A 14256-nucleotide genomic window follows, 5' to 3' on the forward strand; every position below is an offset into this window, starting at 1 on the left:
ACCGACGTTGCCATTTTGATGTAACATGTCGTTTGAGGCATGTTTTCGTCTGCAAGAAATTGGCGTAAATCTAGGCGTCAAGCTTGTTGTGAAAACAACTTTTTTTTTTTTTTAGAAAAATGGAAGACGAAGACGAGGTTGATGTTCTGGGGGATTTCTGCTTAAATCTTGAGTAAGTAATAGCTTTAATCTTTTATAGCTTTCTTCTAAATTTGTCCTTAATTATAGAACGGATTTGAACCAATATGATGCCGGGGAATTTCCAGCGCAGAATTCTGAATTGCTGGGTGACTATATGCAACATCCTTGGCTTCTCGAAAATTCACAAGTGCGTATAATGTGAAAATATGAAATTTTTGTTTTGGATACATTACACATCCACTTTATCTCTCTATAGGTTTGGAATATGCCTATGATGGATCATACCAATGAAGACAAGAATAAAACCCTTAATTGGGAGAATATGCTTCATGAGGAGAAAAAACACTTTTCAAGCAGCAATACAGTGGTAAATGCTCCATCAACGACAACCTCTGCTATAGTTGCATCCAAAGTAAGTCCTATCTGGACTAAAGACGACATAGCATCTCTTCGCAAAGGCATTGTAAGTTAACTGCAGACATCCTACTGAGCAAATGTTATCATAAGATAGGTGTACATGCTGTGATGTATGCTTACCACACAAATTTATTTAAGGGGCTACACAATCAAAATTGGAGCAAAGTTGCCAGAGCTGTTGGAACCAAGACTACTCTACAAGTGAAGAGTTACATCAAATCACATCCAGAACTTATTACAAGTTCATCTGTTCATATCTCCAATACTCCTTCACCTCCCCAGTTCATCAATGAAGTTGAAGTTGCAAATGAAGAATCAGTTTTTCATTTTTCAATGGGAGATATTGTCTATGAAGCAGAAGTTCCAGCTGTTTCCACAGAAGAAGTAATTGCTAGTGTCGTAGCCACAAAGTGGGATTGTCCTCCAACAAAAAACAGCAAAAAGATTATTCGTTCAAAACCCAAATCTCCTCCGAAAGAAATAAGGTATGGGAAAAATAAAAAACAGGACGTATAGTCTTTCAACTTCTAACGTTGTATATATTTAATTTCTTCTTTCTAGGAAGGTAAAAAATCCGCTTTTAATCAAGAAAACGCCGGGAAGACCCAGAAAAATTTCAAAAGAATTATCCGTGCCTCCGGCAACAAACTGTAATTTAATCATAGACGATGCCACGTTCATAAAGAAACCGGTTCCCATTCTCCAAGGAGAAATCATCCGGTTACAAAGAACAAGTGAACTTTTAGACTCCGACAGTGATTCAGAAGTCGATATTGATTGTAGCGACGATGAAGAGGAACGTCAACTCGCAGCCAAACCTCAAACAATAACAAATAACAACCTAAAATCCCAGTCATCTTCTGACGATACGTGCAGTCTCATTAAAATTGAAAGTGAAGAGGTTGAAGTGCCAGACGAAGTACTTCAACCTCCAGAACCACCTGCAAAGTGCGCGCAAGAAGACAAAAGTGAATGTGAGTCTTCCGAGACCGATTCAAAGAATCAAGATATTGGACCAACAGACGCCGAACCTCCGCAGCCTGTCTTCACGTTTCCAACCCCTCTACAAGAGCTAATAGTTGACTTCTCCGTTATTACCGACGAGGAAAAGACAATTCACTGGGACTTTTTCGAAGGTCGTCCAAGTAAAACGCCGGAGAGGTATATGAAGATTCGTAACAGCATCATTCAAGAATGGCGCCGAGTAAAACCCCGCTACCTTACAAAAACGTCTGTTCGCCCTTCTCTTAAAAATTGTGGGGATGTTAACTGCATCAGCCGAGTTCACGCGTACTTGGAGCTAATAGGAGCAATCAACTTCGGATGCGGTAATTTTCCCGGTTAAAATTTTTAAAAGTACGCGCCTATCATTTTTTGTTTTCATTGCAAACAGATCAAGTGCAGTACAACCGTCCATTGCCCCCAGTGCCCTGTCATCGAGAAAGAATAGCGAACAGTGGTGCCTACTTGGTGAACAACCTTCCTCTCATTACTGGTCTACCAGCTAGAGTCCGGAAAAAGAGACCCAATCATGAAAGTGGAGACGAGAATGGAGGGTACACGATTAGCCACGACGGCTCTCAAAATGGCTGCGTATCGAGCTCCGGATCTACAAGTCCACCAAAATCAAAATCGAAGAAAAGACCGAAGCCACAGGTTGAGGAACAGTCTCCCTTCCAATTAGTTCCATGTATCAGCTTTGGTGGCGAGAAAACGGTATGAAATTGTTTTGTTTTTTAAAAACTATATTGGGCTGGATCCGATCATTTTGCATTTATCCCGTTAAAGGCGCCCTTTAGTGTTCGACTTTCTGTGGAAGCTCTTATAGTCATTGACCTCCATTCACATACATGCACAACGGAAATTATTGGCTTACTTGGAGGTCACATCGTCACAGGATCAGGAAATTCTCCGGCAACGTTATCAATTGAAGCTGCCCAGCCGTGTCGAAGTCAAGCGACAAACCATCAGTGTGAAATGTGTCCTAGTAAGTTTATTTTCAATCACACATTGGGGTTCTCACTGTTTAACTTGCGTCTCTGTAGTTTCACAAACAGAAGGTAGTGAGGAGCTGCGATCCCGTGGTCTGGAAATTGTAGGCTGGTATCACTCACATCCGACATTCCCTGCTCTTCCCTCTTTGCGCGATTTAAATACTCAGGTGACTCTGAACTCATAAACACATTTTTGGTAATGGTTGCTGATTTTAGTTTCCCTATACTCCTATCCTGCCTTTAGAACGAATTCCAGCAATGGTTTTCACGACAAGATGCTCCGTTTGTCGGATTGATTGTTAACCCTTTCTCCTCTTCTGGTATTCAAACATCAATGTCTCTTAAATCAACAATTCGGTAAGTCGCTTCGGCTTCTTGGCAAATATTTAAAGATTGATTGCATTTCTTATTCCTGCCCTAGGTGCATCACTGTTCACGACGACTTACCATATAAACACGAGCTGCCAATTGCCTGTGGAGCAAATGAACTAGACAAAGTTCGAAAGACGCTTGACGTCTTGGAGTCCAATCTAGACTCGTGCTCTACTTTGGTCCCGCTGAACCTCAAGTATCCTTACCTTCCAACACGTTCAGAAGAAGGGGTGATGAATTATGCCAAAAAAGTAAGTTTGTTTAGCTTAACACAATGCTATGAATTTAAAAAAAAAAACAACTGCAAAAAAACGCATTTCTCTAGGCTTTGTCTAGCATTCGAACCCACCTAGAAAAAGTAGTGTCCGCAACGATAATGGATGAGATAGCTGAACTTGCTGAAGGATTTCTCAATCGATTAATATCCCGTCATGCAAGTCGTGTAATCGTTGCCCCTGTTTTAACGAGCCCCATGCCATGCAGCAACTCCATTTAAACTATACATCAGGACAGTTTCATCTGGTTCCAATTGAATCAAACTTCGACCTCCCTTTTAAACAAAAATATGCTCACCTCGACTGTATATAGAGCTGCAAATTGAAATCGGGTGAATTCTTGTTATTTTCTATATTTTTTCCCCCTATTTCGGTCTGCTCTGAATTTTAATAAATCAAGTACACTGTTTCGCAGTGCCGATTCTTGTGGACTACTTTAAGTTTAATAAAGTTTTACATTCCATAATGGCGATTTGAAAGGTTTAAGCTGTATAGTCTTGTGTTTGTTGCTTTGTCGGCATTACCACCGCAAAATCGCTCAATTAGGCCTTAAAATGAATAGACAGAGCGTATAATGGATTCTGTAAACTCTTATATCAATTTGCGTTTTTCTATAGCTTTGTAGACACGACTATTTATGTGCATGGATAATATGCCTCGAAATATTGATAGACATTTACTAAGAGGAAGGCAATGATGGAGCCAATTGCCGATCCCACTTGTGTGAATACTCCAAACCAAAACAAGTTTTGATCTCCTTTCCCTTCTTCCATCCGGAAGATGGAAGCAATACTGACTTTGACGTATGTAAGGAGACCGACGCAGAGGATCCAGGAGGTAATCTGTGAATTAGAAAGAAGGAAAGTTACTAATTATAACACAGGAGAGGATGTTGCCAAAGATTGCGTACCATAAGTGTTTCTCCCGAAGGATATCCGATCAGCGGAGGTACTGGACTTAGCGCCGCAAGCGCAATTATGTAAGCCGAGACCGAAGTGCCCAAAAATGCAAACATGGCTATCAGACAGACATTGGTAATAGGTAGAAAGTATGCAATAAGGCAAGATAGTGGGTTCGCCATCGCCGACAAAGTAACGGCAAAATGATAGGCCGTGTTTCCATAGGGTAGACATGAGTAGCTTTGGATGCTGGGTAGAGCTCCATTACTGAGGGCGCATACCCAAGCTTGCAACGTCAACAAATAGATAAAGACAGATTTGGGTATGTCCGTATTGACCCTTTGTTGTTCTTCGCTTACCGTGTCCAATTCTACATGGTAATTTATCTTGGTGGATTTACCATTGAACGTGGGGTCAACTAATTCGGATGACGCAACGAAAGTCTGATTATCAATAGCTACAGGTATCCGGGTAGCTACCGACTCATACCGCTCCCGTCGTGCTACAGAACAATGGTTAAGTCCGATGAAAGATGCTGCGCAGCAGACCATGAGTCCCATTAGGATGAAAAAGAAAGCTGAAACCGAAAAATTTGGCTCAGGATAGAAAGCCTCCACTTGCCATGATTCCGATCCATTGATAATAGCTGATGTATTCCGGCACGATGGATTGCCACCGACACCCTGTATCAGAGCGAAAATGCTAGGAAGGAAGCCGCTAAGTCCTTCGCCGATCAAGTAAGACGTCAGGTAAGCTTGGCGAAATCGGGCCATGAAGGGCATAAAAAGAACAGAGCTGGAGCAATCGACTAGTGATAAGAAAAACAGCAAGGTAAGTAGTCCTGTGCTGTGTTCTTCGCCGTTGACGTAGCTAGTGGCATCCCAGAAGAACGCGATCAGCAGCGAGGAAAGGATTCCAACTACCATGAGCACATAAATACTTGGTTTTTCGTGCACGATATGAGGTACAAGTAGGTGCATGACGGAATAGAATATCGGACCTATTGGTCGACATTTAGAAACGTGAAAAAAAAGAGTTATACATTTGACCAAAAGGGTAAACTTGAATGAATTCAGACCAATATTTGCTATCTGGATGACGATAGACATGTAAGATGGAAGACTCCATCCTTCGGGTAGAGCTTGGACAAGAAGAGGTAACTCAACCCAGAGACCGTTGATGGATATCCAGGCGCCGATTCCAAACATGACCGAGAGCATGTCGACGAGCGGCACTCGTCTTCTGCTTGATGATGAATCCATGTTTGTTTGGCCAACTTGCCAATTCCAACAAGAGATTTTGTTCAGCGACCTAAACGATCTAGAACACCGAGCCCAACTGAGAGTGAAAATACTTCCAACTTTTAGAACTATGGCATTCGTCCAAAGGTCGTGAGATTATTAAGCAGGGAGGATAAAGAAACGCCCTTAGTTGTTTGTGTTTTGTTCTTTACTAGAGAAAGGGGAGATCTTAATCGAGTGATGCCCTGTAAGAATATTGTGTTCGGTACTCATCGTTTTACGGAGTTTCTTCGTTACTTACTCTTATAGCTATACTGATTGAGGCCGTTAAAGTTCTGGCTTTCCCACCTTCGGGAATTGATACGTGTCATATAGCGACTTAAGCAGGTCGGCAAAACGGAAATATCGAATAACTGATAACGTTCGAAGGGTTTGACTGAAGGAAAGAAAGAGAAAAAATTGGTCTAAATAAGTAATTTGCCTTATTAACAATAAAACCTAGATAACTTAGTTATACAAAATCTCAGGAATTATCAAGATATACAACTCATGGAAGAAGACAAATTTCATTTGTTTAACGTCGTACACGTGAGGTAACAACACGTGACTGGTCGATTAAGTCACAGCTTTGATCGGTTGAAATGAACAGGTGATATGCGTGCCGACTTGCCTCGTCATTATTATTCATTTTCTGATAAGTGAGAAATTCTTTATCGTCTACAGGACAATGGCCACGATCGTCGTAACAATATGAATAACCATGTTCCCACATGATATTTGCTTGGAAATGTGCCAAACAAACCACCCACTACAGTCTACAAGAGATACAAGTGTGGGTATAAAACACTCACCTTAAACCAATGTCGATGTCCTACATTATGCTCGGGTTGATTTGCCAACACGTAATGCCAGCTTTTATGCTCAGCTAAAATTCAGAAAACTATTTAGGTTCAGTTAACTGCTCACTACTGTTGATGTAACGCGATGAATTCACAATATGCAAGCAGACGACTTTTCATGTAGAGAATTTAGAGCGCTCTTAGCGGAGCGAATGTTTTCAACATTTTTAACACGGAAAGAATTTCATAAAAGCAATTACCTATCCTCATTATTGTAATTCTATGATGAAAGAAATATAACAAGTCCAAATACTAAAAGAATAATAATACCTTTAGATCAAAGGTGTGAAAAGGTAATCTTCTTGAGAAAAAAAAAAAATGGGGACTAGAAGATGGGTGAAACAACCGAGTTTATTTCGTAAAAAAATCCTATTTCCTTTGTTTTATGGGTCCTTTCATTTGTTTTCCAAGAACCTTTTTCTTTAGATTTCCAACCTTCTTCTTCACGATACCTGTTTTAGCGACCCCGTTGGCCTTCTCATGTTTCGCATCACTTCCCTTTTTAATTTTTGGGTTTGAATTTTTGTTATTAGAATCATTTGCTTTGCTTCCCTTTTTCCTCTTCATTCTTCTGCTCTTTGCGGACGTGTCGTCATCAGAATCGTTGCTGTTCTTCTCTTCAGCAGGTTCTTCTTCTTCAATTTCCTCGGCTGTTGACGGGATGTTATTTGATATCTTCTTTAGTTTTGCTACGAAAAAACCGTCCATATTATGGGTGTGGGGGTAGAATCTCCTGCATAACTTTACGGATGGGTGGAACCTGAAATAAAAGACGGGAAAAATAATTACTCCTTTCCAGACGTTATGCTTAAAAATAAACTTACACTAATTTCTGGAATCGGGGAAAGCCTTCCCGTCCAAATTCGAGCCCAGTGTCTACAACCTTGACGTGTCGCTTTTTCAATGCGTAATCTACTACCCATTCGTTTTCTTGGACAAGAACGGAGCAAGTTGAATATACAATGTATCCACCTTCGTCGGCACAATCTATAGCGGCAAGGATAAGTTCTTTTTGAAGATGAGAGCAGCGGTTGATGTCTTTGCTGTCTTTAGATGTTTTTGCAGAAGGATCTTTAGAAATGACACCTGTTCCACTACAGGGAGCGTCCAGCAATACACGATTGTATCCCCTACTCATCTACAACACAATCTCTAAAGTAAGATATGAAATATGCCGAAAATGTTAAGTAGCAAACCTTGGGCAGAACTTTTCCGTCGTAGGTCATCACGACAGCGTTTGTAACTCCAAGACGGTGGAGGTTACCAACGACAGCCTTGGCTCGGTCAGGATTCGCATCGTTTGCAAAGAGCATACCCGTATTTTTCATAAGGGCAGCAATGTGTGAAGTTTTTCCACCAGGTGCTGCGCTCATATCAAGTACTTTGTCGCCTTCTTGGGGCGCCAAAGCCATGACAGGCAAAAAACTGGAAGCTCCCTAGATAAGTTTAATTTTTTTCTTAATTTTAAAGGTAGAAAACCAAGAACTAGAAAGTTGCACTTACCTGTAGAATGTAGTGACCAGCTAGATACTCGGGGGTGGCACCGACTGGTACCTGCGAGTTATAGATCACAAGCCCAACCTTCGACCACTTACCTATTGGGTCGAGATTCACTCCTCTGTTAATGAGAGCTTGCGCCAAATCCCGTCTTCTCGTTTTTAAAGTGTTGGTACGAATTGTCATAGGTCTAGGAGTTTCATTGGCTTCAAGGAAATCGATTAATTCACCAAGTGGGAAAGTTTCCATGAAGGCTCCCATTAGAAAATCATTGTAGCTATAATAAGAACAGAGATCTCTACGTAGTTGATCAAGATATTCGACTCTGTCACGACCCTCTTCGCGTTTGATAGTGAAATCACTCAAGACTCCTACAACTTCTTTAATTCTTGATTTCAAAATTGTCAGGTCTGGCGGCAATAGCAATTCTTTCTCTATTTCTTCCCCACTTGGAAGGGTGTACTTTTCTGATTGCTGAATATTCATCAGCAATTCTTTTTCTCCTAGCTCATCTTCTTGTTTCTTTTTCAATTTGAGCTGCTTTGATTTCTTTTCAATAGGTAACTCTTCCTCATCATCATCGGAACTGTCTCCAGAGCTTCCCTTAAAGTTGTCATCTAAAGGTTCATCATCTTCGCTTTGTCCTCCCATGCTATCTGAATCTCCATCATCGAAGAGTTGTTTTCTTTCACCATCGTCATCTGACATGCCTTCACTGTCAAGAGACTCATTGGGAACAGCTTTATTTTTCTTGGCAGGTTTTTTACGGGTAGCTGTTCCAGCTTTCACAGCACTGCGTTTGGCCGCACGTTTCTGTGACCGCCTACCCAAAGTTTCTCTTGGTTCTTTCGCTAGGTATCAAGATACAAACATTTATTATAAATCTAAATTATGGGAATAGAATCTGTTTTTCTACCTTCTTTTAAATGGTCTGGTAGAGTTGGGGGCTTCTGTTTTTTCGCTTTCCTACCCGGACCACTGGGAGTCTTCTCAACAAAATTACCTTTGCGACCCATTTTATTTAAATTTAGATTTCAAATGTCAACCGGAAAAAATCACTCAAAATAGGTTTAAACAATATAGGCAGTCACTAAAGAACACGTGTGGACAAACCACCATTGAAAGCAACAATGCCAATTGTCAAATACATTTTGATAATCTTCTTCGTAAAATTTGTTCTTCTAAAATATAAAAAGTGACTTGTAATATTATAATATTTTGGCAATAATTACTTTATGTTCCCGATTTCAATATTTAAAATCGACTCGAAAAATTGAAATCAGCGACAACACCGAACAAGCAAGCTACCAAGGCTTCGAAGTGTCAAATCAGATGCCTTGGTCGTCTGTTAGAAATATTGTTTATCGTTCTCGGTGTACTGTTTTCAGAACAGTAAATTAATACCGTGATGTCTCGGCCGCTGATTCCTGGTCAGCAAAAACTTGCTGAAAAATTGCTTATACTAAATGACAGGGGTCTCGGGATGCTGACGCGGATATATAACATTAAAAAGGTAATTGCCGATTACGATGAATAGGGTGTTGCCCATCCTCTTTCTCTGCTACATCATACACACGTTAATTGTTTGTATTCATTAACCATATGTTCATATTGGCAGGCATGTGGTGATGCAAACTCAAAACCTGCATTTTTGTCAGACAAAACATTAGAATCTTCCATCAAACTTGTCATCAAGAAATTCCCAAACATTGATGTTAAAGGAGTATGTTCAAACTTACACATTTATCAACAATGATATAACTAGAGTTTACTACCATCTTAGCTTCAAGCTTTGCTGCCACATCGAAGTGAAGTGATGAAATCGCTTTCATTATACTACAACACTTTTGTAGATCTTTTGGATTTCAAAGATAAAGTTGGAGAACTGCTTACAACCATGGATGCATGCCAAGTTCACCTGGATATTGTAAGACAAGATTTGAATTTCGAAAAAGCTACCACCTAGAGATAATTCTCATGATTTCTTGTAGGCTTTGAATTTTGACCTTACCAAAGCTTATTTGGATCTTGTCTCAACTTATACTTCTTTGATGATACTACTTTCTCGTGTTGAAGATAGAAAAGCAGTACTGGGACTTTACAATGCTGCACATGAATTGACTCATAACCACAGGTAGAGAATCTAAAACTATTAAAAGCCAAATGGCTGAAAGAACTTCCACGTTTTTTTAGTGATGTGAGCTTCCCACGACTCGGTCAGATGATAATGGATTACGATCCACCATTGAAAAAACTAAGCGAAGAATTTATACCTCATTCTAAGTTGCTGGTTTCAGCTCTTCTTTCCCTTCAGACTGTTTATCTTAGGAGAAATCTAACTGCTGATAAATGGAGGTATCACTCAAGCATTCCATTATAGTATTCAAAGTGGTATTGAAAACACTGAATTATATTCTAGGTCTGCCCAAATGCTTAGTTTAACTTCAAACCAGAATCAAATGTTGAATCCGGCACAAACAGATACAATGCCCTGTGAATACCTATCACTCGACTCATTCGAACGGTGGATCATCTGTAATTACCTACTATTACTCTCCCGCTTTCGCATGACTTCCTATTCCCTTATATTCATACTTATTTCTTCTTTTGGTTAGATGGTTTTACTCTTTGTCATCAGTTTCTGGCGCAACCGGTAGCCGTCAGTTTGTGGATGAACGCGTTGCAATCTGGTTGGGTTCTACCCCTATTTCGCGATGAAGTTATTTGTTTTCACTCTTACATTCAAGCTTTCTTCGATGGCATCAAAGGCTATGGAAAACGTGTGACTGAAGTGAAGGAATGCTTCAATTTGGCAGTGCTAAACGCGTAAGATTCCTGATGATTCCGACCAAAAAAAAATGCAAAGTCGTATCTGGTCATATTGATTTGTGCAAACGATTGCCTTATTTATTTATTTATAGAGGAAAGATTCACATGGATCGGCGTATGTTCCTACGCACAGCTCTTCGGGAATTAGAGCTTATTCTTACCGATCAGCCTGGTCTGCTTGGGCCCAAAGTAAGTAGTCAAACATGGCGAAGAGCTACTGTAGGTACTATACTACATTACATGAACTTTTAGGCTTTGTTCGTCTTTATGGGACTCAGCTTTGCGCGTGACGAGGTAAATTGGTTACTGCGCCACCACGACAATCCTCCGCCAAGAAGTAATAAGGGTAAAACCGCCGAAGATTTGGTGGATCGTCATTTACCCGAGTTGCTTTTTTACATGGAAGAAATACGGGCTTTAGTTCGCAAATACAGGTGTTACAATTTAAAATAAAATATTATTTTACGAGTGTTACCCTAATCGCAAATCTTTGAAATTTAGTCAAGTGTTACAACGTTATTACGTCCAGTATTTATCGGGTTATGACGGCGTTTCTCTAAATCAACTATTGCAACCATTGCAAACGCTTTCTGAGGAAGAGAGTATCATTTTATCATCACTATGTAACACCATCGGTTCACTGAGCATTAAACAAGGTAACATCTTTGAAATATTTCATGGAATCGTGATTCGCATTATAATACCATATTTAGTGGAGGACAATGAACTGTTCGATTTTCGTGGCCTCCGCCTGGATTGGTGTCGCCTGCAAGCATATACCTCAGTTGCTAAATCCCAGTTAGTCTTAAGCGACCACCGGGATCTAGCAACGTTGCTTAACACAATAGCATTCCACACCAAAATGGTTGACGCGCTTGATGATATGCTGACAGATACCTCCGATCTTTCTATATTTTGGTTAGTGTAATGATAGTGCCTTACAAAAACAATACTGGGACTAATGGAATGTTTTCATTGATTTTTCTTGGTAGTTTCTATAACAAATTGTTTGAAGACCACTTCCACATGTGCTTGGAGTTCCCAGCACAAAACCGCTACATAATTGTATTTCCCCTGATTTGCGGTCATTTTCAAAATTGTACGCATGAATTGTGTCCGGAAGAGGTGAGACTTACTTCAGATTTTTATCCGTTTTGATAAAGACATTTCCATTTTTAAAACTTGAATTATACAGAGGCATCATATCCGGGAGCGAAGCCTGTCTGTAGTCAACGTCTATCTTGAAGAAATGGCGAAAGAGGCAAAAAATATAATCACTACCATTTGCGACGAACAGTGCAACCTAAGCGACAGGGTAAGAATAGGGTTACCATGAAAGCGACACTCATCTAATTTACTTTGTGTATAGCTTCTACCGAAACACTGCGCCCCTCTAATAGCCCAAGTAGTCAATAAGAAGAAGCGTGAAAAGTTCAGGAAACCTGAAACAGATAAACCGGGCATGGAGAGTTACCGAAAAACGCGAGAAGATCTCACCACGTACGTTTTTCTCTTACGTTTGTTGTGGAATTTATGTTTACTCATTCATCTGATATGCAGAATGGATAAATTGCACATGGCATTGACGGAGCTCTGCTACGCTATTAATTACTGCCCAACCATCACCGTATGGGATTATGCGTTTGCTCCCAGGGAGTACCTCTACCAGCATCTGGAATCCCGATTTGCTCGCGCCGTCGTAGGGATGGTTATGTACAATCCTGAAACGGGCGATATCGCTAAACCCACAGAGCTCTTGGCTAGCGTAAAGGCTTATATGAACGTCCTTCAAACAGTGGAAAACTATGGTATGAATCATATTACGATTAAAGAGTATTACCCTCGATTAATGTTTTATCTACTAGTTCACATCGATGTGACCCGAGTTTTCAACAGCGTCTTGCTTCAGCAGACCCAATCTGTGGATAGTAATGGCGAAAAAACTATCGCATCCCTATATGTTACTTGGTGAGTTGACTACTTGATGCAATGACAAAAAGCAAACAAATTTAATACCTGAATTTGTTGATAGGTATTCTGAAGTGTTGCTGCGTCGAGTAAGTGCAGGGCACATATGCTTTTCGCCTCTTCAACAGGCTTTTGTCAGTCTTACAGCTGAGGGCGCGATGCCTTTTAATGCTGAAGAGTTTTCCGACGTCAACGAATTACGGGCTCTTGCTGAGCTGATTGGTCCGTATGGAATGAAATTGCTGAATGAGACACTTATGTGGCATACAGCGAGTCAAGTGCAAGAGCTTAAAGTGAGGGATTGTTTGCAACTGTGTTGCGTATTCATTATCTAACATTCGTTCTCTTTCAAAATAGAAACTCGTGCTGATGAACAAAGATGTTCTATTGGCTCTCCGTACAAATTTCGACAGGCCAGAACACATGAAAGAATGGGCAAAGCGTCTACAACGTAAGTGTAGCAAAAAATGCATTAAACAGTTGCGCTTTTGTTTATTCTTCAATTTTGTTTGATCAGAGGTTGACAATCTTCTGCAGCGCATGACCATCGTCGGAGTGATTCTGTGTTTTCGCCAACTTGGACAGGAAGCACTGAATGATGTATTGAATCAACGCGTTCCTTTCTTATTGTCATCTATTATAGATTTCAAAGAACATTTCCCCGCAGACGAAGGTGATGCAACGGTAAGTTATCAGTTACATCAATTTCATAAAAGGTTTCAGCGTATCATTGTCACTTGTTCTTGCCAGGTGGTGAATGAAATGGCTTCCGCAGCCGGATTGAGTTGCGTAGTCGACCCAGTCTTAGTAACAGCCCTTAAAGTACAACGAACTGGTAATATAGCTAATCTTGTGAATTAACTAGGTTTCCTAATTCTATCGGATGTTTCCATTTGTCAAACAGAAACAAACGAAGACGAACATTTAGTGGCATGCTTATTGCTTGTATTTATCGCAGTGGCTTTGCCACGCCTGGCAAGATCAGAATCTTCAATGTATCGGTATGGTTTGACTGTTTTATTCTAAAAATTTCCATCGTTAACCGCATTTCCTTTTTAGAGCTTACTTGGAAGGCCACGCGAACAACGCTCACTGTCTTGCCGCAGCGGTCAACACGGTTTTGTGCGCTTTATTCGCTTTGTCGGGTAGAAGGGACACAGAAGAAAGATTGAAAGAATTCTTAGCTGTAAGTGAAATTAATCTCACTGTTGACAGCCATCTTCATTAACTATAACTATGTTACACAGTTGGCTTCGTCAAGTCTCCTGCGCCTGGGACAGGAAATTGATAAAGAAGCAATCAAGAACCGGGAATCAATCTATTTACTGTTAGATTTGGTAAGCGGGATTTTGCGCCCAACATAGATGCATTGCAAGTTAAGCCAATTATTTCCTTCTATGTGTTTTTTAAGATCGTGCAAGATTCTCCTTATTTGACGATGGATCTCTTGGAATCGTGTTTTCCATATGCCCTGCTGCGTAAGGCCAATCAAGCGGTCTTCCGCTCAGATAATGTCACTTCCTAAAATTACCTTTTACCGGTACGGTAACAAAAAAATCCGACAAAGCAGAAATCAGATGGGTAGTACTCCGCATTTTATCTTCAAATATTTACACGAATCAGCTTACTAAATTCAGTATTCTTTTTTTTTCTTACTCCGTTATCATCTCATTATCAGAATGTATGCCTTGACGACCAATAAATTCATATAGAGCTGTAAGGTG

The 14256-nt window shown here is 40.3% G+C and overlaps 3 protein-coding genes and 1 long non-coding RNA gene across 5 annotated transcripts; 3 read left to right on the forward strand and 1 right to left on the reverse strand.

Moving 5' to 3' along the window:
• Nucleotides 1-17: 17 nt before the first annotated feature.
• On the forward strand, nt 18-3608 carry LOC116924607 (histone H2A deubiquitinase MYSM1). Its single transcript, XM_032931125.2, has 11 exons — nt 18-172; nt 229-328; nt 398-604; nt 697-1043; nt 1120-1886; nt 1952-2274; nt 2347-2545; nt 2604-2719; nt 2797-2909; nt 2974-3175; nt 3250-3608. Exons 1-11 carry the CDS (start codon nt 120-122, stop codon nt 3418-3420), a joined length of 2598 nt encoding a protein of 865 aa, XP_032787016.1. The 5' UTR covers nt 18-119; the 3' UTR covers nt 3421-3608.
• A 170-nt stretch (nt 3609-3778) lies between these two features.
• Nucleotides 3779-8868, reverse strand: LOC116924606 (25S rRNA (cytosine-C(5))-methyltransferase nop2). The gene is made up of 8 exons (XM_032931124.2): nt 8652-8868; nt 7742-8586; nt 7435-7674; nt 7063-7376; nt 6691-6998; nt 5641-5775; nt 4110-5098; nt 3779-4041 (listed from the first exon to the last, which is right to left on the reverse strand). Exons 1-8 carry the CDS (start codon nt 8749-8751, stop codon nt 3835-3837), a joined length of 3138 nt encoding a protein of 1045 aa, XP_032787015.2. The 5' UTR covers nt 8752-8868; the 3' UTR covers nt 3779-3834.
• Nucleotides 5691-6563, forward strand: LOC116924611. Of its 2 annotated transcripts, XR_006648355.1 has the most exons (3): nt 5691-5811; nt 5867-5988; nt 6063-6563. It is a non-coding gene; the product is annotated as an uncharacterized LOC116924611 (long non-coding RNA). The 2 variants fall into 2 exon arrangements; XR_006648354.1 differs by having other exon boundaries at nt 5867-6563.
• A 181-nt stretch (nt 8869-9049) lies between the features above and the next one.
• On the forward strand, nt 9050-14252 carry LOC116924612 (membrane-associated protein Hem). Its single transcript, XM_045175505.1, has 24 exons — nt 9050-9248; nt 9354-9458; nt 9519-9662; nt 9727-9869; nt 9929-10090; nt 10155-10270; nt 10351-10561; nt 10657-10753; nt 10817-10998; nt 11066-11220; nt 11278-11482; nt 11557-11689; nt 11760-11879; nt 11934-12064; nt 12125-12372; nt 12430-12532; nt 12597-12825; nt 12890-12983; nt 13050-13216; nt 13283-13367; nt 13437-13533; nt 13592-13718; nt 13780-13869; nt 13944-14252. The coding sequence occupies exons 1-24, from the start codon at nt 9144-9146 to the stop codon at nt 14055-14057; spliced, it is 3363 nt and encodes a 1120-aa protein (XP_045031440.1). The 5' UTR covers nt 9050-9143; the 3' UTR covers nt 14058-14252.
• The last annotated feature ends 4 nt before the right edge of the window (nt 14253-14256 follow it).

Source organism: Daphnia magna, linkage group LG6, assembly GCF_020631705.1.
Source record: "Daphnia magna isolate NIES linkage group LG6, ASM2063170v1.1, whole genome shotgun sequence".
NCBI classification, from domain to species: domain Eukaryota; kingdom Metazoa; phylum Arthropoda; class Branchiopoda; order Diplostraca; family Daphniidae; genus Daphnia; species Daphnia magna.